The 26,420-nt window shown below is 55.9% G+C and overlaps 1 protein-coding gene across 8 annotated transcripts in view; it reads left to right on the top strand.

Annotated features, from left to right (window-relative positions):
- NFIX (nuclear factor I X) overlaps window positions 1-26,420 on the top strand; it is a 95,030-nt gene that overhangs the window by 33,356 nt on the left and 35,254 nt on the right. Inside the window, exon 3 of one of the 8 annotated variants that reach the window (XM_070792710.1) lies at window positions 17,804-18,054. The exons of the other annotated variants lie outside the window; for them this stretch is intronic. Within the exon in view, the coding sequence (XP_070648811.1) occupies window positions 17,804-17,850 (47 nt within the window). The 3' untranslated portion in view covers window positions 17,851-18,054. Of the gene's footprint in view, window positions 1-17,803; window positions 18,055-26,420 lie in introns of those variants that run through there. 8 annotated transcript variants of the gene reach the window in all.

The following is a 26,420-nucleotide window of genomic DNA, read 5'->3' as shown; positions in this document are numbered from 1 at the left end:
TCCAGGGCAAACACTGCCAGTCTCTCACGCCTCCCACATTTGACACAGCTCCTTGCGCCCTTGCCATTTGGTCATCACCCCCTTGGAGGCCCTCTTAAACTGGAGCATTCTATACCGGACACGGAAACTCCAAGTTTGAGCAGATCCCAAGGTAGCCACACGATTTGCTAGGCCTTCCAGCTACATATTTTGCAAAATGAAAATGAGGGATTCCTGGTTCGAAATGATTAGGAGCTACAAAGAGACGATAGTTAGATCATTAAACCAAGCACGGGGTCTGCGTGACGGCCTAGGCTGCACACCTGAGAAGCCTGCCCAGGCCGTCTTTACTCTGTTACTGTGACACGGGTCACACACGGGGTGATGTGAAGGGGTAATACAGTTCAGGCTGACTTCTGAGGGGGTGACCCCAAAGAAGAGATCAGAGATGCCCAGACCTCCCAGGCTGGTCTCATTCTAGGACTCCGTTAACCATCTGCTCGTAACCCCTTTGTCCATAGTGTGTCCCTCCAGCCAGTCAGGGGTCCCCGCTGGCTGCAATGTGCAGGCGGTCCTGGTGGAGTGCTCACTGTCATGGCTGAGTTGGAAGCTGTAGCTCAAGGGGGAAAAAAAGAACTACCTTTGTCTGAGTTTGAGCTGGCAGAGTTTGGCCCATGAATAAGCCAGAGGGGACCTGGGAGCCCGAGCATGGTGACCAGCTGTGCTCCACCGCCCACCCAGAGGAAACGGGGCCGCTCTGTAGCAGGAGGGCTGGGGGCCAGACGTGTGGAAGGACTTCCTGAGGCTTCGGCTTACTTTTTGGCACTGCAGGAAGATGGTTGAATTTTCTTTATTCATGAAATACATGCGCACTTGGTGAACCTACTGTGAGCAAGGCCCTTCTAAGAATGAGAGACTCTTGCATGCGGTCTGCAAGCTTTGAGCAAAGGTCCCCTGATAATTTCTAGAAGGCACTGACCTATAGATGTGAACAGTGATCCATGCCAGAGGTGAAGGGAGACCCCTCAGGGCTTCACAGGACAGCTCCAGGTGGGCTGTGAAGGAGGAGGCAGGGCCCATCTCAGCGCCTTCTAGAGTTGCAGGGACCTGGGATGCTGAGGAAGGTAGGCCAAAGGGGTAGAAGGTTGTGCCCTGGTCCCCCTCTGTCCTGGAGTCCTGCAGCCGCTGAGCAGAGAAGGTACAGCTACACAGCCCCCTTTCTGTCCTGGGAAGAAGGTGTCTCCCTCCCCACCCCTCTTTCTCTGTGCCCCGTCAGTCCCACCCCTACCCCACCCCCTGTCTCAGGAGCTGCCACGCTTCAGTTATTTTATCCTTCAGTGTCCGATTCAGAAGTCCTTTCAAAGGCCCCAGCAGTGTCAGCGCGGTGCTCACACAAAAGACCTCTTTGATTTCTTGTTTGTTTTCATTTGCCAGTAGAGGGGGAGGGGGCAGGAGAGAAAGAGCTTCTGGGTTTTAAAATTTTTATTTGGGTTGCTTCATTCTCAGAGGAGTTGGCTCCCAGGAACTCTTTTCTGAGTGAGGGGCTCAGAGGCGGGAGGCAGCCTTCTGGGGAGAAGCCTGGGACGGGGTGTGGGCACTGCCTTCTGAAGCAAGGGGGCTTAGGATACAGTCGCCAATTCACCTTCACATGTTCTGTGTTAGGCCTGAAGGTGGAAAGGATCAGCTAGGAGCCCTGCTGCTTGTGTAAGGAAAGGTCGGAAGTGCCTGGCATGGAAGGACATTCCCCCTGTGAGCCGCATCCCCAGCAGCTGTAGGATTTGAAAGGTCCTGAACCTTGACTTTGCCGTTTTCCCTTTATCATCCCCGATTCTGCCGTGGCCTTCTTGGTTGGATGGATGGGAAGGGGATGGGGGGAGTCCTTTTAACATGTAGACTCCTTGGAAACTCTTAGCACTCTGGAATACAGGCGGGGGCTCCCCACTCTCTATCTGGGAACTGGGGGGCTGAGAGGTCTGCCCTCCAGCCGAGCATCCTGCCGACAATGGTACACAGGCCCAGGAGGAGCCCCTGTCCTCCCAGGCTCACATGTTCACCCCACGCCTCTTGTCTCCACATGACGAGTGGCCTCTGAGATGGTGCGGCATGGGTTCCCCTTCCAGAGGATCCGGCCCACGGCTCACAGAGGGCAGACTGGTTCTGGCTGACGAGAAGGGAGCCGAGACTGAAAGGGGACGGAGGACCACCAGTGCCCATGGTTTGGGGCCACAGACGTGGTGATCAGCACCTATGTGGGTGCATGACCTTAAGCTCATGTGGGCACACCTGATGTACCAGTGAGAAGCCGTGCAGCTTGTTGGTTGCTGTGTCTGTATGGAGCCTGGTTGCCGGGGCTGGGGAAGAGAGAGCCGGAAAGCGAGGCTTGGGCAGGTGGTCACGGGCGTCAGCAACAGGGAAGTGTGCCCACTGGGTGAGGGGGGCTCCGCAGGCCTGCTTGGCAGACGGAAGGAGGAGGCTGGGGGGCTGAGAGATAGATAAATATAGCTGATGGCATTTCTCATGATAGGTTTTTCTTGGCACTGAGGGCACAGTGGCAAACAGTACGACAAACGCCTGGCCCTGCAGGCCGCCGTCGCCATTTTAAGCATGTTTGAGCTGAAGAGTTGTTGGCATTAGAAAAGGGTCCCAGCAGGCAGAGGGGCGGCGGCAGGGGGGTTTGGCTGGACTGGGCTTCACCCCCTTCCCACCCGGGTACCTGGGTTCCTTACATTGTTTGTATGCATGTCTAATATCTGATTTTCTAGGGGTTTAAGAAAATATTCTAGGATTGCCCTTTGTGGGCCTGTCTTCCAAGTGACTTGTGCCCCCAGCAGCCACCGTGGCTGGTTGGCTATCAGTGGTGGGGGGTGTTCTGACTCTTTTCCTCACTTTTGATGTCTTAATGACAACCTGGCATGCCACTGCGCCAGGGTCAGGGCCATCATTTTTTTTTTTTTTTAATTTTTACCGGAGCATAGTTGATTTACAATATTGTGTTAGTTTCAGTTGTATAGTAAAGCATATCAGTTATACTTACATAAATGTCCACTCTTTTTTAGCTTCTTTTCCCATATAGATGAATACAGAGTATTGAGAAGAGATCTCTGTGCATCGCTTGTTATTAATTTGGAGGACACTTGATAACTTAAGGGACACTGCTTTGCTCAGGTGCCCTGTTGGTGGAGGAGAGGGCACACCTGTGGTCTCCATGCTCTGCTTTAATTCCATTTTTCCGCTGAAGGTCCCTTATGGTCGAGGCACCGTGTTGAGTCCTGTTCGCGTGTTAACCACCCAAATTCTTAACATCGATTCTGGTTTTAAGCCCGCATACCCAGCGGTGAGCGTGTGCACTCAGGTGACACACACAGGGGTCTTTGTGTGTAGTGAGGACCTGGGGAACCAGACTCAAGGACCTGGGAGGCTTCCTGGAAGGTGACCTGCTTGAACTTCACCTTGAAAGACAGTGAGGAATTAGCTCGTTTTTGTCAGCTGGCTGAGCCTTTTCAGCTTGTCTGGGGCTGATTGCATCCTCACAATGGTTGAGTGATATAGGCAGGGCAGGTATCATTATCCCCACCGTACAGAGAAGGGAACCCAGTACAGCGATGTCAGGGCGCTTGGGTTGCACAGTTTCCTGCAGAAGGACCCAGGTTTCTGGTCAGCGAGCACCCTGGCTCCCCTCTGTGGGCCTCGCTGCTCCTTGAACGTCATGGGGATTGCTGGCCTTGGTGGGGTCTCAGAGGAGAAAGCTGCACAGGTCCCTATGGTCTCCCTTGCTCTCCAGGAGCTGAGACGGAGGGGCTGGAGCCCAGCCTGTGGCTCAGCTCAAGGGCTCCCCCAGCTGCTGAGCACGTAGGGTGGAAACAGACCGCGGGGACCTGGCCCGTCCTTGACGGTGGCCTCTGCTCCTGCCAGGCAGCCCCCTGCCCCTGAGCTGAGAGGCCGCACGCTAGCGCGGACCAGGCGGGGAGGCCGGCTGCTCACCCCCGTCGGGCTTTGGCCAGCTCGGCTTCTTGGCGCCCCGTCCTGGGGAAGGTAGACTGTGCAGGAGGTCCAGGTGTGCGGCCAGGCAGGCTTGGCTGGATCTTGGGAATCCCTGATCCTTGCTCGGTCACGCCCTTTTTCCTGGGAGTCTTTGGAATTGCAGCTTGAAATAAAAGTGAATATAATTATCCTAATTAACCAGATGATCGCTGGAAGTTTTGCAATAATCTGCTGTCTATTGCCTTTTATGCTGCTGAATTTACGTAGACTCTCCCTCTTACCCTTTTTTGAAAGTTTGAAAACTTCAGGGTTATGTATATAAAAACTCTTCCAACATGCTGAAGGGGGCTGGGTGTGAGAGAGGATAGCTCACTGCTGAAGATTTTCCTGTTTCCCTGGCAAAGAAGATAGAGACTTCACCTCTTAACCATTGAAATCAGGTCCCATAGAACAGGGTTTCCTAATCATGATGCTGTTGACTTTGGGGCTGGATCCTTCTGTGTCATGGAGACAGTCCTGTGCATCATAGGGTGGTTAACAACACCTCTGGCCTTGATCCACTAGATACACCCTTCACCCCTAGGTGCGACAACCAAAATACACGCTTGCCAAGTCGTTTCAGTCGTGTCTGACTCTTTGTGACCTTATGGACCGTAGCCCTCCAGGCTCCTCCGTCCATGGGATTCTCCAGGCAAGAATACTGGAATGGGTTGCCGTACGCTCCTCCAGGAGATCTTCCAGACCCAGGGATTGAACCCACGTCTCTTGCATTGGCAGGCGGGTTCTTTATCACTGGTGCCATCTGGGAAGTCCGACAACTGAAACACTTTCATACGTTTCCAAGTATTCCTGAGGGCAGAGTTGCCCCAGCTGAGATCCTCTGGCCTATAAGAAATGGAGAGATTCGGACAAAACGTTCCCCAGATTCACCTCTTGCCTCTCTTCCAGTTTAGGACCCATTTATGTTTTCTCGAGTGGTGGCAGAACCTCTGAGCCCTGGCTGTTCCCCTCCTGTCTGGTTCCATTTGCCCCTTTCTGGGCAGAAAGACCCTGGACTAAAACCATGCGGGGGCTCCTCTCCCCTTGGGAACCACGAGTACCGCTCTGAGTCTCCTGCTGAACGTCCCTCCTGACGTTTTGCATCGTAGTCTGTCTGGTGCCCGGGCTGCTGTTCTGGGGACAGGAACTGGGATCTATGGCTCAGCTGACCCGGGCCTGTGGGGAGAGCCAGTGCCCACATGAGGCCCACCCCAGAGCCCAGAGAGCGGCATTTTGTTTCTGCAGCATGGGATGCGGAGACTGGAAGTGTCGCCTGCGCCTTGGCACTACTCTTTTTAAAAGATGTATTTGATTTTTCTTATTATGGTAGTAAGACACACTCTTTATTAGAACTTCAAACAACAGGGAAATGTAAGGGACAGGCTCTCCAAACCACCCTCCTGTGCCAGAAAGAAACTTACTTCCCAGATCTGTGTAGGTTCTTCTAGTTTTTCATCAGTTAACTTCTCATCAAACCACTTTTAAATACAGTTATCTATTTTAAGAGTGGATGGTATGTTTAGGCTAATTGAATTGACTCCATCATGTGTTATCGCGGTCTTAAATTTTCCTGTCCCCTGCCCATTCCACCCGTGTCCCCCGTCACCCCAGGTGCAGAGTCCCTGTCCTCTTTTCCCCTGAAATGACAGTTTCTGTTTGCCCTTCCTGGGAGCAGGGTGACCATAGAGCATGTGTTGTCATCCGACCAGCCAGGCTTCTGCTCTGGGGTATTCCTGCCAGTGGTGTAACGCCAGCGGTGATGGCGGCAGTCAGGGCCCCCGGAAAGCCTGGCCCCTGCGGGGTGACTAGGGAAGGAGGAGCCACTGGGAAGTGGCCTGCCTGACCGGGCCTGGCTTGGCCCCAGTCCTTGCCTCTTTCCAGCTCTTTCCTGGAGGGCCAGGGTGCTCCTCTGCATGGGGCCAACCCTCTGCCAACTGGCCTGGCATGCTGGAGGCTTTTCTAGACCCTACAGGCTCCTTCCAGGGGTGACTGCTGCTGGTTTTTTCCTTTCTTGAAATGGAGAGTGAAGTGTCTCTCAGCCTTCTAGGAATTACCCCTTCATAATTCTTTGTGTTGGGCTCAAAGATACAGCAGACAGAAGTGTTCTCTGCAGGCCAGGGGCAGGGACAAGACAGGAAGAAGTAGCCTGGATAGAGCTTTGCGGCTGGGTCTGATGGCCTTGGGGAGGCTGTGGATGACAGCCGGGAGCAGGGTGACACCTGCTGACTCCTGGACGGGGTGGAGCGTGCGGAGAGACCCAGAGATCCCTGGAGGCGGCCTGCAGGAGGCCTACCGAGTGCAGCCTTGGGGAGTGTGTCCTTATTACGCCTGCAGATTATATCCCCATTAGTGTATAATTATTATGTAATGGGTGTTATTGCATAATGGCAGTTATATAACACGTGGCCCAGAATACGGGGGGGGGGGGGCATGTAATAAGTGTATATCCTCTGGCTATAAATAGTCACCAGCCCAGCTCTGAATCTGTGGTCACACCAGAGCCACCTTATAAATACCCAGCGCTGGGCTATAAATTTCTGAGCCGTGATGTAGGCAGGCGTGATACCTAGCTAGGGAGGGGTGGGAGGGACCTGCAGCCCCACCCCCCACATGACATCATTGTTTCTGTAGTAACAGACGGCTCCCTGGGGGACCAAATGAAGAGAGGCCTTTAAAGGGAGGAGGCAAACGGATAGAAAGCTTTGGGGGCGGGGGGAGGGGGGATGCTAATCCTGAGGCCTACCAGGTGGGATCCCCGGCGCAATGGACTCTCAGGTGTTCAACCAGCACCAGGGAGAAAATTCCATGTCCTTTCACGTCCTCTCTAGAGGGTCTCAGGTCCCGTCCCTGTGTCTAGCAGCTCGTGTGAGACTCAGCTGAGTGCTGGGGAGAACAGGAGAGCCAAATGGTCTCTCTCCATCCTCCTGCCTCCTAGGGGGTCTCTCCACAGCTGCGGGCCACTTGCTGAAGGGGAGTTGAAATGTGCGCCCACCAGGGCTCTGCACCCCAGTTCTGTCCTCACCAAGGTGGGGCCGTTGCTCCTAGCGGAGGTTTTAGGTCAATTTCGGCCTTAGTAATATAAAAAATATGTGAGCAATTCGGTGCATGTCTCAGAGAGCCTGTGAAAGTCATGGCCGTGGGAGATGGTGCTCAGAAAGGAAGAGGAGGCAAGGACGATGTTTTGGCCCCAGAAGGATCTGTGGGGTGGGATGTCATTTCTTCAGGTGTATGAGAAGTGGTTTCATACACAGTGATGAAGAGCTGAGGCTTGCATCCCTGAAGATGGAGGAGGAAATGCGTTTTGATGGCAGGTGGAGCGATTGAAGTTAGTTGGGAGGAAGGGTGAGTGACCTACTTGTCCTCATTTGCCCAGGAGTTTCCTGGTTTCAGCGCTGAAAGTCCCTTTTCCCAGGAAAGCCCTTTGTCCCCTGAAAACCAGGATGGTTGGCCATCTGAGAACAGTGGTTTTCCACCAGGGCTGATTTTGCCCCTCAGGAACATTTAGCAACTGCTGTGGACGCTTTTGGTTGTCACAGCCAGGGGGGGGTGCTGTTGGCATCTCGTGAGTCAGGGCGAGTGCACAGGACAGTCTCTCAACAAGGAACCACCTGGCCCCAAACGTCACTGTAGATCTTCCTCAACCGACAGTCGGGCTACATCCTGATAAACCCATCATAAACTGAAAATCCTGTAAGTCAAAAATGCTTTTAATACACTTAACCTACCGAACATCATAGCTGAGCCTAGCCCACCTTAAACGTGCTCAGGACACTTCCACTAGTTTACAACTGGGCAAAATCATCGAACACAAAGCCTATTTTATAATAAACTGATGAATACCTTACATAATTTATGGAATACTATACCATAAAAAAGTGTGAAAAACAGAGGGATTATGTGGGTTGTTATTATTGTTTAGTCGCTAAGTCCTGTCTGACTCTTTGCGACGCCATGGATTATATGTAGCCCACCAGACTCCTCTGTCCATGGGATTTCCCAGGCAAGAATACTGAAGTGGGTTGCCATTTCCTTCTCCAGAGGATCTTCCTGACCCAGGCATCAAAGCCATGTCTCCTTTAACTCCTGCATTGGCTGGCGAGTTCTTTACCACTGAGCCACCTGGGATGCCCGATTACATGGGTACAGAAAGGTTGTAAGTGTAATGGTTGTTTACCCTCCTGACTGGATGACTGGGAGCTGTGGCTCACTGCCACTGCCCAGAATCACAAGAGTACCAGTATATGCCGTATATTATATTATACTGCATATCGCTAGCCCAGGAAATGGCAACCAACTCCAGTACTCTTGCCTGGAAACTCCCATGGACGGAGGAGCCTGGTAGGCTGCAGTCCATGGGGTCGCAAAGAGTCAGACACGACTGAGCGACTTCACTTTCACTTTTCACTTTCATGCATTGGAGAAGGAAATGGCAACCCACTCCAGCATTCTTGCCTGGAGAATCCCAAGGACGGAGGAGGCTGCCGTCTACGAGGTCACACAGAGTCGGACACGACTGAAGCGACTTAGCAGTAGCAGTAGCCCAGGAAAAGATTAAAATAAATTTTAAAACTTCTTATTTTATATTGGAGTATAGCCAGTTAACCATGTTGTGATAATTTCAGGTGGACAGCAAAGGGACTCAGCCATACCTATACATGTAAGATCAAAATTTAAAATTTGAAGTATGATTTCTACTGCGTATTGCTTTGCACCACGTAAAGTCAAAAATCGAGTCAAACCATCAGAAATCATGGACTGTCTGTAGTGGTGAGACAGAGCAGCCCTGCCTTGGAGGTGGGTGAGCAGAGCCTGTGTGTCTCTCCTTACGACAGCCCTCCCTAGCCTGTGTTAGCAGAGACCCCAAACCCTGCTGAGCCTCCCCTCTGAATTTCTTGCAGCTCTGTATTCTGTGTTTTGATTGGTTGTGTGTAGGGTTGTGGAGCTGGGAGACCTTTTAGGGGAATCACGGGGCTTCTAAGAGGGTCTTTCTGCCTTCTCAAGGCTCAGAGTCCCTTTGCAGTCAAGATGGAGATGATGCTGAGAGTAAGCCCCACCTGGCAGTGTGGATCTTTTGCCTGTTATTAAAAAAAAACAATAGTAATGAAAGATTACTTATTGCCTCATTGCCTATCAAAGAGTTTCCAAGAGGCAAGACGTGCTTGCTTCCCACATAGACCTGAACAGGCCACTGCAGCCTCCAGGCCACGGGCCCCACCACGAGTGCACTCGTCCCAGGAAGAGAACTTGTCTCCACAAAAGCCCATTTCCCAGACCCAGCAACCAGGGCCAGCCCGCCACCCAAAGAGACCTCACAAATGGAACAGATGAAGGAGCGTGTGAGGTTTACCGAAATTTGGATTCGAAGCTACCTGATGTCCTTTGGAGCAGATTACATTTTGCATGGCGTACGTGAATTGTACTCACAGGATATAGCAAACTCTTTCTTTCTCACCTGTGTTTAGTGCCAGTTTAGTTTGCTACCTGGCTGCAGTGCACTTGGTCCCCGCTGGCCCTGACCACATGTAAAGCATGGCCAACTAGGTCATCATTTTTGCTGGCCTGGGACAGGGCCCACAGATGGCGGCCAGGATGGCAGTGCAGTGGTCTAGTCTGTACCGGGTTGGAGGGAGCAGGAGGATCAGCTGCCCCTTGTGTGTGTTGAGCCCAGCTTTTGAGTGTGGACTTGGAATTGGGCAGCTAATGAGCACGGGTGGGACAGAAGGGCCCATGGGTTTGCAGGCAAGTCTGGCCTGCTGTGCCAAGGGGAGCTCTGTGGGGAGCAGTGCTGGCTTTGAACACAAAGGCCATTGCTCCACAAGAGTAGTAATTCTCGGGGCACTGCCAGCCCGAGAGGTATGGCCAAATGAGAGGCCCCTGCCCCAAGGATGGTCCAGAGTTCTCTGACTTATTCATGGGCAGAGTTTCAAATACATGCATTAAAAAAACAAAATTTAAACCACACACACACACAGTCTGTTGTAGCCATGCTGCTGCCCAGGAGTGTCCCTGGCCACGTGGGACAGTAACTGAGGATGATGGTCCTGAAGCCACCGTCTAATACTAGATTTTGAAACTTGGAGACTCATTAATATAATTACTCAAATGCCAGCCTGGCTTGGCAGGGCCTCCCGAGTTGTATTTCTCTCCAACCAAGCACTCTGGCTGCAGGGCCGTCCCTGGTGAGCCAAAGCCCTGCTCCCCGGTTTGTGGATGGTGGTTGCAGGCATGTGTTGGCTTCCCCAGTGAACCCTTCCTGGGAGAGGCCGGGCGTTCCCACAGTGCCAAATCCTGCCTTTATGTGTCTTGTCATGAGACAGGCACCTCTGGAGAGTCTTCTGCAGGAGTGAGCAGTCAGCTGGGCGAGGCCTTGTTTGAATGCAAGCTGGACCCAGGTTTGGCGGAGGGCCGGGTAATTTTGCTCCTCTGTGACACTTTGCACTTAATTTTGTAGCTTTCTCTTGCTAGGCTGGAATCTTGTGCTGGGACTATGTTTTATCTGCCTTGGCATCTGGCTTTCACCCAGAGTATAGTTTTATACAACCCCATAAACCCATTTTGAATATTGAATTACCTTCAGATGGGAAGCAGCTGACAGCCCATCCCATCCTTGAGATGATGCAAAGGCATGAAATGGCATAAAAATCAGAGATGGGGCTGATAAAGGACGGGAGTGGGGCCAGGGAGAGTGGTGGTGTGCTTTCTGTGTGGGCATCATGAGGAGAGAATGCAGGCAGGTGAGGAGTGATTGAAGCTTCTGAAAGGCTGGAATGAATGTGGCAGGCAAGTGGGAAGCTGTGGGTTAATGGATTGAAAAGGACTTGGTTTCTCAAAATATGTTTGTTATTTCCCTTTTTGAGAATGAGAATAAGGTGTCAGGAAAATGGGGAAGGAGCTGCCCTCTCCCTGGACCCCTTGTTAGAGGGGCCACTGCTGGGGGGTCATAGGCTCCAGCTTGACCTATCTCACCCTCATCCCGGCCTTCCTGGTGTCTCCGTGGCTAGTCCTGATAGAAGGGGCAAGGCCTGTGTGCCCCCCAGCTCACCACCGCTGCCAACTCCCAGCCCACACGCGAAGGGAACTCCTCCCAGGCCAGGCCCTCCCTACCCGGCCAGCCTGCCTGTCAGGTGCCCTGCAGCACAGGGTGGCAGGGAGCAGCCTCAGGGCATGGGGATTGTTTGCCTTTTGCTCAGGGGTCTCCTCACCCCCGCCCCTCTCCCCGGAAGCCCCAGCCTCCAGGCTTCTTGTGCGGCTGTGGGTGCAGACACAGGGCTGGCTCTTCCTGCCACTCCCTCCTGGGGACCCCTCAGGACCAGGCCTCCTGGGTTGGAGATGGCTGCCGCTCCCCAGCTGGTGCTTTGCTCCCAGCTCTGGTGGCTAGATTTGGTTCTTAACAATGAATTATTAAAGCAACATGAACAGCGCGTGTCTCATGTACTCACACACGCAGAGCCACTTCTCTGGGCCGATTCTGAAGTTGATTCTGCCGTTGCTGCCCCTCCACTGGCTTCAGACCTTAGAGTCAGTTCTGTTGGTTTCCGAGTGAATCCCCAGCTCTCCTCGCTCTGCCTTAAGAATCTCCAGTCTGCTTCCTCCCTGGTTGTAAGCCTCTTTTCCTCTGGCCCCCTGTGACTGTCCTTGACTTTCTCAAAGATTTGCTGTCCCTTCCAAAGGACCCCTTGCCAGTGGAGGGGTGGCCTGGTGCCCCGTTGTCTCAGGAGTGTAGTTTGCAGGTGTGATGGTAGGTTGGGGGTGTCGCCTTCTTTCCTTCTCCGTGTCCTTTGGCCTGGGACACAGGAATGCAAGTTCCTGAGGTGGAGGCCTGCCTGGCTCAAGGAACATGAATGCGGCTGCACCCATAGGGCTGTGGTTTGCTATCACCTCATTGCTGTCTGCTGTGATTTGGGGAGAGAGTCAGGTACATATAGCCTCTCGTACATCTACTGTTTTTGAAAAGGCATTTTTCTGGTTATAAGACTAGTGCGCATTCCATCATTAAAGTACCAAAGAAGCACAAAATCTAAAGGAGTAAATAAAAATTATCAAAATTCTACCTCTCAACCATGAATAGCCTTTTGTTGCATTTTTTATACCTATTCATGCACAACATTGTATTTTTTTAAATTTAGGTTTTAAAATTTTAAAAAGTGATAGAAACACTTTGGCGTGCTACTTATAAAAATTTAATGCCACTGCATATTCCAACATGTCACAATTTTTCAAAAATACTCTGTGGTTGTTTAGCATCTCATTATTAGCTGCACTGTTCCTAATTACCAACATTTCTAGTGACTTCTCTTTTCATTTTGGAAATAGGAAATTACCTTTTATTATAAATGTAACATATGATTATTTTAAAAAATACAGACATGCTTTTTGAGCGACTCATGATGCTTGAGTGTTCCAGAGTTGATGCGGTCCCTCATGTGTGGAGGCCTTTGAGCTGTAAATTCTGCTGGGATGGACATCTGGGCGCACTGAGCACTGTGGCTCTGTTTATGAACTTCAGACAAGGCTTCCCAGTGGTTGAATTACCAGGCATAGGGTAGAGACTCTCGTCTATAAGACTTGTCACATATGTTGTGAAATTGCTGTCTGGAAATTTGATGCCCACAGATGGCATGTGAGGGTCCATCTCACCACATCCCCAGCTGTACCCCGTTCTCACTACAAGAGCCACAGAAAGACACTGCCGTCGTTCGCACACACCACACGCGGACATGCTTCTCACGCACCCACGCTCCCATCCCTGTCACAGGTGTGCGTTGGTTACATCCGCTCACACGTCCCCTGGTGGACGCGTGCTGTCGACCAACGAAAGAACTCCTGGACGTCACCCGACACACTCTCGTCCTCCAACCTGCGTCTCCTTGTGAGTCTGAGGCCCCCTCTTCCAGGCCTCTCTCTGTTGGCACTGCTAGAAGGGGACTGTTCCTGAGGGCCTCAGGCACGGCGGTGCCAGTTCTCTCAGGCTGGGAGTGGGCAGGGGAGCCCGGGGACTGCTTGGCAGTGAGCAGGTGCTGGCCATGGCGCCTTAATGGCAGCAGCCCCCCAGCACCACTGCCGAATCGCAGGCCCGTGGTGGCCGCCAGCACGGGCACCAGGAGTTCTCGAGGAAGCAGCTGTTGCCCATCCCTGAGGCCAGCGCCACGGTCTGCCCCCAGGACCCTGAGACTGTCTGGTGAAGTGTGTGTCCCCCTGTGACTGGAGGGGAGGCTCGGGGATGGTGAGCTCTGCCCTCCAAGCTGTGGACTTGGTCTTCACTCACGTGCGCGCGCACACACACACACACAGTGCCCTAGAGATGGCGTCCCCCAGGGCCACACAGCCGGGACACACACAGACAGCCCCAGGCCAGGGCCATCTCCTCTGCCAGGGTCCCCAGGCATACGCACGCAAGCCTGCCCTGGTCGGGCTCGGTCCCCACTGGCTCTGCTCACAGGCTGTCGTGCCTGCATGCACACACGTGTATTCATTCACTTTGAACCTCTCCACATCACCGTCTACATTTCTTTGGTCCATCAAGCTGGCAGTGTCTTGGCATCTGACACCTACCGCTTCTACCTGATGCCCTGTCTTGCCCAGAACTTAACTATCCTTGGGCCTTGTGAGGTGGGAGCTTCGCTAGGACTCCTGAGGCCTGGTGGGAAGCCCGTGATCTGCAGCAGAGGAGGGGCTGGTGCAGGACAGGGAGGGGCAACAGAAGCCTTTCCCCTCCTCCCTTGTGGCCACGATGCGGGCGTCCAGCTCCCAGAGGGCCCATAGCCATCCCATGGTGGGTGGGGCTCCTGTGTTCGTGAAGCTCAGTTTGTTCCTTAACTCTGCGTGTTTGGCATGTGTGACCCTGTCAAGTGTCTGTGCGTGTGTGGCCGAGTGTCAGGAGGTGGGTATCTGTGTCCTGGTGTGGGTTGGAGTGTGTGAATAAAGGTCAGTGCAAGTCACACCTCAAGGATGTGAGAGTAAATGCTGAGGACTATGAAGTTCAAACTCTTTGTTGCTCCCATGAGGACACTGAAGCCTAGGGAGAGCACCTGCCTCCAGTCACCCAGTGAGTTCCCCGGTCACCCAGGGGCACGACCAACCCAGACTGCAGGCCCCGAGCTCCTCGCGCCTGGAGCGAACGTCTGAGTCAGTGGTGTGCGTCCTTGCTGCGAGGTGTCAGGCCTTTCCAGCCCGCTCGGCAGCTGAGCAGCTCCTGTCTGGGGCTCTTTGTGAACCTGCCTCGCTATTAATCTACCTGTTAGTAAAAGAGATTACAATTGCTGTAATTACAGGGCGCTGTGGCTCCCCCGTCAGGAGCTGGGCTGAGTGAGAGGCGAAGGTTGGGGGAGCCCAGCCCCAGAGGAAGCTGCTATTAAAAGCCCGGTGTCTGGACACAGTGCGGGCATAACAGCCCTGGCCGGGGGTATGGGCAGGTGGGCTGGGGTACCACTAAGGCTCTGGCATGAAACAAGGAGCTCATCAGGGCTGAGGAGGGGGAGGACAGAGGAGCGCCCCCCGCCCGGCACCCAGACCTCACAGGCCACCTAGGGAACGGATGGGCCTCTGCAGGCACAGAATGAAGGGGACATGGTGGCAGTCAGGGTGGGACAGTAGCCCTCTTCTCAGGGGCTCCACAGCCGCCACTTGTCTCCTGGATAGACAAGTACCTGGTCCCTGCTGGCGTGGGTCCAAAGCTGCGTGTGACGCAGTCCTGGGAGAACGGGACAAGGGTGATCATAAAGCGTGGGGGAAGCTCTGCCCCCAGGGAACTGCTGGCGATGTCTGGAGGCCTTTCTGGTTGTCACTGCGTGGTTGTGGTGGGGTCACTACTGGCAGTTAGCAGGTTAGGGCCAGGACTGCTGCTACCTGTCTTACAAGGAATGGGACAGCCCCGCAGCGGAGAGCGGTCCTGCCCCGATGTCCGGGGCGTCACAGTGGGAAAACCCTGACCACAGCAGAGGGAGTGAATGGCAACGGGCAAGTCAGCACAAAAGAGAGCCCCCAGGACTCCCTGGGGCTGCCTCTCGAGACCTCGGCCCAGGGTGCTCAGCAGCTCTGCTCCTGGGGAGGCAGGGGCAAGCAGGGGCCCCAGGCTGACAACCCTAGTGTGCTTCATCCCGTGGTGGGTGTCAGGACCCGAGGCCACGCACTCTTCTATCCACCCCCCTCCCTTTTGTGGCAGGCCTTTCCCTCCTTTTCCAGAAGCAAGCACTGGACCCAGACTGGGGTTCTTGCCCTTGGTTCCCCTCTTTCGTGTCCTCATTGCCCACCGAGGCACCTGGGAGTGAAGGGCTCAGACCCTGCCCCTCAGCTCCAGCCTGTAGGCCTCTCTGAGTGACAGGACTGGAAGAAGGTGTGCAGGGATGGGAAGGGCTTGAGCCCTCAGGGTTCCTCCGACCCTGCCAGGATACCGGCCACACTCTGGCTTCTCCAGAAAGCACCTCCAGCCCAGCTTCTCCTCTGAGGCGTGGAGCTGAGCAGGACTGAGTGACCCCAAGTCTGCTCATTTCTGGATGGGCTTCTCCACCATTCATTCCTGCCACCGAAAGGGCAGTACTGCCCCCTTTGCACTTTTGTTTCCAACTCGGGTCCCTCCCAGGGTGCCCCTGGGGAGAGAGGGCAGGGTGGTGACTAGCAGGCAGAGTGGGGAGTGGCTTGTGGGGCTGGGGGAGGCGACTGTGGGCTCAGTCCTGTATCTCAGGGTAAGTGCACTGCTTACACGCAGGCTGTGTGCGGAGTGGCTGCAAGGCCCTACCAGCCCTTAGGCCGCTGTGTCTCTGTTTTCCACAGACAAAGCACGAAGATTTTCGGCTGTTGTGAATTTCATGTTTCACACCGAGTCCCTAATAGTGGAGTCGCTTTGCCTTTTTCCCCTGTTTTTTTGCCTTGACAGCTCCAACCTTATAATTTTACCTTCTCCCGCCCTGTGCGTTCCTTTTCTTCCCCCTCTCCCCTTCCTGGGGTTTTTGCTGCTCATCGCTGGGAACCCCCTTCAGGAGGCATCGCTCCTGACAAGAGGGGAGGGGCTTCCTGTCAAACATTGGGGGTTGATGTTTTGTTTGGTAAAACGTCTGTAAATAGGCTGCGAGGCGATGATTCTACGTGGACCCCAGCACACGGGAGCGCCTTTTTGTGTCTGTGCACATCTCCGTGTGTGAATGGCAGGATCGGAGAGAAAGGGAAGAGAAGGAGAGGAAGGAGAAGGGAGGAGAGGGGAGACAGATGGCTTCTGGGGGCCCTGGGATGGGTCTCTGCCTTCCAGGACATTGTCTGGTCTAAATCACAGGCCCTTATCAGGAGAGGGCCCAAGACCCAGACTGTTGAGGGGCCAATGGGAACATCGGAAAGGAAGCCACTGTCAGCCTCCGGGCTGGCTGTTCAGAGGGCTGGGGTGGGACAGGGGACCTGCCTTCCCCTTTCAGGCCATAGGTTTGGAACCTGAACTGGACGTCCAGGTATCCAGGACTCAGAGACCCTGAGAGGTGGATACCAGAGGGAACTATTCTCTGCATCACTTTAGATTCTTGGGAGCGGAGCGATGTCAGTCTTCCACCCATGAATCAGAGCCATTCTCCCCTGGACATGAGGCTGTCTCTTAGGTACAGTCTGCAAGGCCACTCTTGTTTTTTTTTTTAGTAAAACTTCTTGTTGCCTTAGATCAGCCCCATCTTAAGCTTCAGGTGTCTTATCTATCCCCAGAGTTGACTTACAGCAAGCTCACTAAAAACCCTGCTTGACTGGACTTTATAAACGTGACCACATCCTTTCCCCCCGTTGGCCTTCAGCCTTGCAGACCACGGAAGGCAGCATTTCAGCTGCTCCTCAGCCGACACCCTCCCTGAATCCATTTTGAGTTGTTCTTCCCCAGCCCAGCTAGAAAATGTCGGCTCCGACTGCACCGTGCTCGCGAACAAAGGTGCAGAACGATTTTGGCTGCTTCGTCCAGGAAATAAATCCCTCTCCGGTGCCAGAAACCATTGAGTGGTGCCATGTGCTGAGCTCCAGGGCCCAGCACCGTGGGCAAGGCTGTCGCGTGGGGTGAGGAGGGTAGAAGCAGGGGATCGGAGGCTTGGGGGACGAGCGGCTTGCTTCCCACACTTCCCACAGGACTTGGTCAAGGACCCCGATCGGTTACCACTCGGCTTCCTCTCCCAGGCCCGGCTTTCCACAGGCAGTTGCCTGTGGTCTAGTTGGTCCCTGGACCCAGGACGATAGGGCCCTCTCTCTGCCCTGAGGCATCCCAGGCCCTTTCTTTCCGTGCGCCTCGCCCAGGCCGGCTTGCTGCGTCTGCCCTGTGGAGGCTGGTCAGGTCTGCTTGCTGCGTCTGCCCTGTGGAGGCTGGTCAGGTCCGCTTGCTGCGTCTGCCCTGTGGAGGCTGGTCAGGTCCACCTGCTGCGTCTGCCCTGTGGAGGCTGGTCAGGCCCGCTTTTGCTGCGTCTTCCCTGTAGAGGCTGGTCAGGTCCGCTTGCTGCGTCTGCCCTGTGGAGGCTGGTCAGGTCCGCCTGCTGCATCTGCCCTGTGGAGGCTGGTTTCCCCTGGGTCTGCTCCTTCTCCTCTTCTCCTCCTGTGCTCTCTCCTGTAATCGCTGATGCTACTGGTCAGCATCACCGAGCCCCATCTAAGTCCACAGTAGTCTGAGGCACTAGGCGCTAATCCTTGGGTTATGCCTGGAAGGCCAGTGTCTGTAAGAACTTTGCTGTCGGCCTTGAACCAGGGAGTGGCAGCTTGGGGCCCATCCCCTCTGGGCACCTCTCCCTGTCACCGCTGCCCACCTCCGGGCCCCTGGTGTCTCTTAGATCTAAACTCTCCGAACTCTTCTTTCCAGCTCCTGGGCCGACATCAGCTGATTCCCCACCCTGTGTCCATCAGTGACCTCACCACACTCCCAGCTCCCCTCTTTTCTCCCTGTCCCACGCCTAGTCCTGGTTGGGGGTGTCACCAGCTCACGAGCCCTCGCAAGCAAACTGTTGTGGCCCTGCAGTGGCTCCAGAGTGTCCCTGCCTCTTCACCACTGTGATTTTCGGAATTCAGCTTCTTCTCCTCTCTTCTGGATTTGTTTTTTATTGGGTTATAATTCACATAATAAAGTTCACTATTTTACAGTATATTAGTTAATGGCATTTCCTGCATTCATAATGGAGTGCAACTATCATCACCATCTAATTTCAGAACAGCTCCATCACAGCTCCAGACAAAAACCCCCATATCTGTTAGCTGCTGCTGCTGCTAAGTCGCTTCAGTCATGTCTGACTCTATGCAACTCCATAGATGGCAGCCCACCAGGCTCCCCCGTCCCTGGGATTCTCCAGGCAAGAGTACTGGAGTGGGTTGCCATTGCCTTCTCCAATGCATGAAAGTGAAAAGTGAAAGTGAAGTCGCTCAGTCGTGTCTGACTCTTAGAGACCTCATGGACTGCAGCCTACCAGGCTCCCCTGTCCCTGGGATTTTCCAGGCAAGAGTACTGGAGTGGGGTGCCATTGCCTTCTCCGTATCTGTTAGCACTCTGTCCCAATTCCTCCTTCCTGCCAGCTCCTGGAGGCTACTAGTCTGAATGTGCGCCTCTATGAATTTGCCCGATCCGGACATTCCGTATCAATGGGATCATGCTGTGTGGTCTTCTGTGATTGGCTTCTCTCACTGAGCAGCGTCACTGCAGCGAGTGTCAGAACTTCGTTTCTTTTCATAGCTAAGTAGTATTCCACAGTATGACTATACCACATTTTATGTATCCATTCTTCTATTGATGGACATGTAGATTATTTCCACTTCGGGTCAATGGTGAATAATGGCACTATACACATTTGTGTATGAGTCTTTGTGTGGACACATATTTTTTATTCTCTTTAGTATATACCTAGCAGGGGAATTGCTGTCTCTTAGCATTTCGTAACCACCTTCAAATGGGTAGCTGGTCACACTCTTTCCCAGCGGTGCTGTCCCCTCAGGCAGGCACCCAGGGTCTCTGACAGGCCTTTACTGACCATTTCAGCGTTGTCTCCCTTCGCTCTCCAGGCACGGTGTGCTCCAGCAAACGGAGCTCTCTGCAGATTCTGCATTTGCCATGCTGTCCTCTTCCCTGGGCTTCTGCTCATGTTCCACTCAGTCTGCCTTTCTCTTTTCCCCTTTGTCCAAACGCCTCTATCTTTCACACCCCAACTCAGCTGTCAGCCCTCTTGGTACAGTTTCCCCCGCGTCGCTTCCTGCCCCCAGAGCTTATCCCCCTGTCCAGGGTGGGGTGGGCTTGTAGCGTGTTCCCTGTGCACCCAGATTCCAACTGCAGGGAGAGTTACTCAAGTCAGCTTCTCCAGCCCCTCATGCAGCAGCATCTAGTAGGTAGTAGATGCTTAACAACCTTGTCAAACTGACCTTAAGGCACTGTACTGCTTCTCCTGCACGTCACAGATCTGCGTGTGGCCCACCCCCGTGCCCTTGCAGACATGCACTCCTAGTTTGCCTCCCACCTCCCCCTGTACCCTGGGGTGTCGGTGTCCTCCCATTCGCCCCTCCACCTCCATGGCCTCACATTGTCCACTCCTCCCACCCAGACCAGCCCCTCCGGAGGTGGCCCTGGGGTGGCCTTTGGGGCCCAGCGTTGCTGGCCATGAGCGGAGGCGGGCTCGGGGCCCTGTGGCCCTCTGGGGGCCTCCGAGGCCGGGGCAGGGGCGAGCAGAGGCATTGGGCAGTGCCTGCTCCAGACTTGGGTGGGGGCCGTGGATCTTGGATCCCGACTCCTGTCACAGAAGGTGGGGCAGAGGCGGTCCCGCCAGGGCCCACGCACCAGCCGCACTCGAGCTCCAAATGAGTCACCCGGCTCAGGCTCCACCAGGTGGCCCAGGGTGGGTGGACGGCTCAGGTGGGCGCAGCGCCACCCCAGCCACCCTACCACAGACTCAGGGGGAGCAGGGTCATGCCCACTCAGGGTACAGAAGGTCATCGGAGGGGAGAGGGGTGCTGTCTGCACCTGAGGGGTCTGCCGCAGGGGGTGGTCAGGTGAGGCCCCCCTTGGTCTCCCATCTCCCCTCGCACGGAGCACCCCCCCACCGTCCCTCCCTGGCTGCAGGTCCAGCTCTGGGCAGCCCGCGGTGTGTCTCTCCTCTGCCTGAATCACGAGTCTGATCTCCTTCCCGCCCCAAGTGCAGGGGGGTTCCCCAGGGCCCCCTCCTGGAGCCCGGCTGCTGCCTTCCTAGGCACAGCTCAGCCCTCCTCCTCCTCCCCCTCGGCCCTCTCCTCTGCCTGGGCCTCTTCCCCACGTGGCTCATTACAACTCCAGTTGTTCAGGTCTTGACCTCAAGAGCCTTCCCTATTGACCCCTGACCAGCGATACTAATCTGTGTCAACAGGCCCCAGGGGTTAAAGAAACACAACCCGCCGCTGCTGTGCTGCCGCCTTAGCAGGTGCCTGGAGGGGGCGGGGTGGCTCCTGGGAGCTCTGGCCGCGGTGGGAAGGCGCATCTACAGTGCCACTGGCTCCCCGCTGTGCGTCTGCCCTCCGCCCCCCTCTTCCTGCTCTTCCTAGGCAGACCCCCTGCTGCCCACTGCCCCCCTCCTCCCAGCCACCCCTCCTTCTGTCTTTCCTCCGCCCTCCACTTTGCCTGGAGGACTTAGGACCCAGTGCCCCCTTGCATTCAGGTGGTGCTGCCTTTGTGCCCCATGCCCCCCCCAACCCCCACTGCCCTCCTTTCCTCCCTTTCTCTCTCTCCTCCCCCCACTTGCCATCCCAGTCAGATCCTCCCCCTCGGCCAGTGATTCTCACCCCAGAGCCTGCATCAGAGTCCCCTGGATGGCGTATTAGCACACAGATTCCTGGGCCTGCCCCAAACAGCATCTGCATTCCCAGCTGGTCTCCTGGTGCCACAGGCCCTCCAGGCAGTCTGAAAGCTGAGAGGCGCACACTGCTGGCCCCCCGGGCAGGGGGCTCAAAGGGGAGCTGTCCTGATGGGGGCGACCCCCCGAGTGACCACTGTATTCTGAGGGCACAGGGCGGGTCACCTGAGGATGGGCGGTCAGGAGGGGCCCACCGTGCATCCCTGGGGTCAGGAAAAGCTTCCTGCCTTCCCCAGCCCTGACCCAGGTGGGGACCATGTCAGGGTGAGGGGGGCACCCTTCTGACGTGATGATCTGGGTCCTCGTAGAGAAAGAGTCGCGTGTCACACGTGCCCCCTTTCTTGGGATGAACCTAGAGTTCTGCTTATAACACGCCCTCCATCCTGCCCTTTGTGTGAACCCCAGACCACCTCAGCACTGCCTCAGCTGCTCTGTGCTGCTGCCCGTCCACACACTCCTCAGAGGAGGGAGACTGCTGGGCCCTGGGGGTCTCTGCCAACTCCCATGTTGCCCTCCTCCTGCTCACAGGGAGTTGGAAACCTAGATAGAAACCCTACCAATAGAAAAGCCCACCCACTTTCTCCTCAGGCCCCCTTTCCAGCTGCTGTTACTGCCTCTAGCTGCCCATCCTAAGATGCCTTCTCCTTTCCTGGGGGTCACAGACACAGCTTGCCCCTCCACCTGGGTGCACACATGTCTGGCAGGGGGTGTCCTGGGGAGGATGCTGAGCAGTGCGCTGGGTGGGACTTCAGCAGGAGGTGGCATCTCAGGCCTGGGGTGCTTGACAGTCTTGTGGGGACCCTTCTTGCCGGCTGTGGAGAGGCTGGTAGGCCAAAGGGTCAGGCCATGCAGGGGCCGGACTGGCTAGTGGGGTCTCCCTGGTCTCCCTGCCTTCCTTGCTTGCTCTGTTTCTCTTGTTGAGTTTCTGTTCTGCCCCCTATTCCCCTTTCCGTTCTTCTTGGCTGTGGCTCCCCAAGGCTGGGGAACCATAGACAAACTCCAGAAAAAAATTTTTTTAAAGTTTCCCAAACTTTTCCAGATGCCAAGAAGAGGTTGGCTGGAGCAGCCCTGCAACTGCAGAGAGGGAAGGAGGAGGGAACATGTTCCGGGGCTTTCCCCCTCTCCCATGGTGGAAAAGAGGGACCGCTGGGGGGCATGGGTTCTCCAGTACTTCACACGGCCACCTGGAGGTCAGAGGCCCCATTTCTTGCCCCGACCCCCTCACCCTCACCCCGAGGATCCTCACTTCTTGCAGCCAGCGCTGGGAGGCCTGGAGGTGGAGCAGAACGTGTGCGGGGCTCCAGGGAACCGCAGCATCACATTGCAGGGGAAGTGACTTCTGGGGCTCAGAGGGTGGATCGGGATAGAGCATGGAGCACCCCTCAAGCCAAGGTGGCGGCTGCTGAGAATGGGGGAACCTGGCCCCAGGGGCTCTCTCCCCTGGAGTCTGCGGCCGGGTAGGAGAACCCAGCCCTGCAGGGGCCAGAAGCAGGGGAGACAGGAGCGGGCGGTGTGTGGGGACAGTGCAGGCATGGCTGCCCTTCCCCAGGCAAACCCCCAAGGGGTGCTGCCCCCACCTCTGCTGTTCTGTCCATCCACTCCCTGGACACCTCCGAAAACAAAGGCCTCTTTGTGGTCCTGGCCCACTGGCCCCTTGCCAGCCGCATTCTTTGCGTGTTTCCTGAGCACGATCCGGCACCAGCTCTGTGGTCAGCTCCTCCCCCACCGGCCCAACTCCTGGGGCTCAGAGCAGTCTTCTCTCTGCTGCCCTGCCTGGGGTCCCCTCACGGCTCCCAGCCCTCCAGTTTACAGATCGGGCCGAGAAGGAGGAGCCCTGGGAGCTCTGCCACCAGACCTGTGGAGATGCCGTCCATCCGGGCTCTGGCTGATCTGGAACTGGACCTTGATATTCTCATCTTTTAAAACTGGGGGAAATAACAGCCACTCCATGGGGTGTCAAACAGATTAAATGTCTCCCAAACACCCAGGTCCTGCCCACCACATAGCGGAGGCACTGTGTAACTTGAGCTCCCCACTTCTGCGTTGCTCCCTCAGGGGCCTGGGGGGCTGTCAGTGACCTCAGTGAATGGCTGAACAGCCTCGAGAACCTCAAGGGCCTTGTTGTTTAGTCGCTAAGTTGCTGTCTGACTCTTTTGCGACCCCATGGACTATAGTCCACCAGACTCCTCTGTCCATGGGATTTCCCAGGCAAGAATACTGGAGTGGGTTGCCATTTCCTTCTCCAGGGGATGTTCCCCACCCAGGGATAGAATCTGGGTCCCCTGCATTGGCAGGTGGATTCCTCACCACTGGGCCACCAGGGAAGCCACCTCAGGAGCCTTGGGTGGGAGCCTCTCACTAGAGTCCTGTGGAGGACCCAGAGCCACCCCTGGGATTTCTCCTTCAGGGATGGAGCTGGATCTTTAGCAAGTGACTGGCCAATCCCAGGCCTGGTTCCACTCCGTGTCCCTTGCCCCTCTTGACAACCACTTGCGGTGTCAGCCTTCTCTGGGTTAGGCGTGGGGCAAGGAGAGTTAGGTCTCTGAAAGTAAGGGGACCGAGGAGGGGGTGGGGCAGGGGGCCCCAGGTCGTGTTGGCTGGGCTTCTGGAGTAGAAATCTTAGACACCCAGCACATATGCATCCGTCACCTTCAGTCACCAGTCAGGCACGGTCACACACGGTCCTAATGAAGTCCTAGATTGCCGCTCTGAGTTTTCTACCCCGTCCCCCCGCCCCGTTGTTAAAAAATGTTCATAATTTGGAAAGAAAAGAAGCTTTTTACAAGCTGGCAGCTCTAGGGAACTTTCCGTCGGTCCTTTCTGGCCTCGTGATGGGTGGGGCTCACTTTTCCCTTCCCGCTCTCCTAATAATCACCCCTCCCCAGCCCTGCCAAGCACACAGGAGACCTCTAGCCCACTGTCACCCCAAGAAAGCCGAAGTCAGGCTGAGAACCTGTGTGTACCCTCCTGGGGCCTGCCGAGCCATGGAACAACTCCGGGGCCTGTCCCCCTGCCCCCAGAGGTTGCCAAGGCCGGCCTAGAGCCCTCGGATAGCAGCAGCTCCTGGAATCTGTGCCCGGCCCCTGCCCGGCAGCCTGCCTGCCCTCCCCCGAGAGCTCGTCCCCTTCTCCTGCTGAGTGAGGGTCCCCGAGTTCTCCTGGAGTCCAGGGGCCCTGCTGGGGAGGGAGCAGGAGGTGCTGAGCTCACCGCCTCGGCATCTGCCTTCCCCTCCCCACTGCTGGTGTGAGGGCCGGCCACACTCCCGCCAGCGCCTCGCTCCCTAATAGCTTTTTAAGTCCAACCACATGTGTCTGCGGAGCGAGAGCGCGGAGCCGCCCCTCACAGGGCCTCGGTCCCCCTCCTTCCTTGCCTGAGACCACCCTTTACTCTGAGCAGTCTTGGGGCTGGGGGAGGGGGTCTGCTTCCCCAGAGCCCATCTGCTCGCCCCCAGCCCCGCTGAGCAAGGGGATGGGCTGGTGAGGTGGCTGAGCAGTCAGGAGTGTGGTGTGAAGCCAGCCTTCAGGCTCTCGGTCCTGGGGGCTGGGATCCTCACTCCTTGCGGTGAGCAAGGAGGGGCCGGCTATCTGTGCGTCTGTGCTGGGGAGCCCTAAACAGGCAGCAGCGGGTGGCCAACTGCCGGGTGGGGAGCCCTGATCTCTCCACTGGCCTCCCCTGCAGGGGTTTTGGGCCAATACTTCTCTCCTGCACCCCCACCGCACTGACCCCACTGTCGTCCCCCTGAGTCATACACATGGGTTCCCTGTGCGTGTGAGTGGTCTGTGGGGAGGCCTGTGGGGTGTGGTTTTGCAGGAGGGGAGTGAGGGCTGAGAACCAACGTGCAGGCAGCCCGGGGTCCTAATGAGAAAATTGCTTCCAGCCAGGGAGCCCTGCTCCGTGGCTGAAATTGCATCCAGCCCCAGCCAGCTCCACTGCCGTAGTCCCTCCCTTCCCTTTGGAAGGAGGTGGGGGAGCAGTGAGGGGGGCAGGGGGAGGAGCGGGGCTTGCACACAACTCCCCAACCCCCAACACCTTGGAGGAGTCTTCTGCCTCTCAGGGAGGAGGGGACAGGAATGAGCTCCAGGCCGGGCTGGGCTCAAGACCTGCTGGCTCCATCGGAGGAGAGGAGGGAGGGGGACAAGGAGCTTCCCATCCCCTGCCTCCACTGAGCCCTGGAGAGGTGGGTCCATTTACAGTCTTCCTGAGAAAGGATGTGCGAAGCATTTTGTTTCCACATAAGTGCCCTGTGCCTGTCTGCCTGCCCACGTGGAGTCACTGGAGATTCAGCCTCTCACAGAGACTCAGGGTTCAGCCCCTTTGGCTTGCCTCTTCACTCAGGGGAGCCCAGCGCCTGCCCCCAACCTGCCCTAGCCCAGGCCAGGGGACCCAGTTGGGGAAAGACCAAGACTGGCTTAGCTTCATTTCTTCTTCCCATTCCTCACTCACTTGGGCCTCTGAGCAGAACCACCTATAGAATCTGTAAGGCCCCGAGCAGAATGAAAACGCACGGCCCCTTGTTCAAAAGTTAAGAATTTCACCATAAGGAAGAGCACTAACCAAGGCCATGGAGCCAGCCCTGCTTCGAGGAAAAGCTGGTACCCACCGCCTAGCATCCAGTTGGCTCAGTGAGCTCTGGCCCCCGAGGCTGACCAGCCTCAGGCCTGACCCCGTTCTGCCTGAGCAGACCAGAAGGTCCCGCCTGGCGGCTACTTGTAAGGGAGACCCATCTGACTTTGGAGATGTCTCCTGCTCACCTCGTTTTGGCCTCTGCTTCTGCTTCCACCAGAGACTCTGGATCGCCCGTTTTTTGGATTTGAGAGATAGTGGTCAGGGAGGAGGCCTGTGGGGGGAGGGAGCAGAGAGAAGGCTACAGCTTACACGCCGAGAGATTCCCGGGGCAAGGCTCCCCTTGTCACCCTCCAGAGACCCTGCCAGTGGAACCGTGTGCCCTCTAAGCTAGTACCTGCCACCTCAGGACCCCGCAGGCAGTGGGTCAGCCTGGACCTTTCTCCCCGCTCCCCACCGCGTGGGGCCTCAGCTCTAGCGAGTTCCAGTGGCTGCTATATAAGAGCAGGGAGAGAGCAGGAGTGCTTGGAGGGAGGGAAGAAGTCAGGAGGAAGGAAACAACCCCATTGTCATCCCCCAAATTACTGGCTGGGATGGCAGGGGAGGAGGCGGAAAGCCGACATTGTTTACTTAATTAAAAGTAAACAACAATTTGCCACTGCCAGCCTCCCATTAGTTGTGTGCCGAGCCCTGTGAGCTCGGGACTCGGCTTTCGCTCCCACCAAGCCAGGCTCCTGTCACCACACCCCAGCCCCCATCCGCAGGGCCCTGACCCTTCCCTGGTTCTGCCCTGCCCAGGCTGAGCAGTGTGTGTTGGGGCCGGGGTTGGGGTGGGGGTGGGGCATAAGCTAGAAGCAGTAGCGTCTTAGAGTCCTGTGGGTTAGGGTAAGAGTGTCAAGAAGCCGTCATTTGGCAGCCCACTGTGGGGTATTTCCAGGTGGCGCTAGTGGTAAAGAACCTGCCTGCCAATGCGGGAGACCTGGGTTTGATCCCTGGGTCAGGAAGGTCCCCTAGAAGAGGGCAGAGCAACCCCCTCCAGTATTCTTGCCTGGAGAA

This window comes from Bos indicus, chromosome 7 (genome assembly GCF_029378745.1).
Source record: "Bos indicus isolate NIAB-ARS_2022 breed Sahiwal x Tharparkar chromosome 7, NIAB-ARS_B.indTharparkar_mat_pri_1.0, whole genome shotgun sequence".
Lineage (NCBI taxonomy): Eukaryota > Metazoa > Chordata > Mammalia > Artiodactyla > Bovidae > Bos > Bos indicus.
Note: the sequence above shows the minus strand (reverse complement) of the source record. Positions and strands in the feature narration are given on the sequence as shown.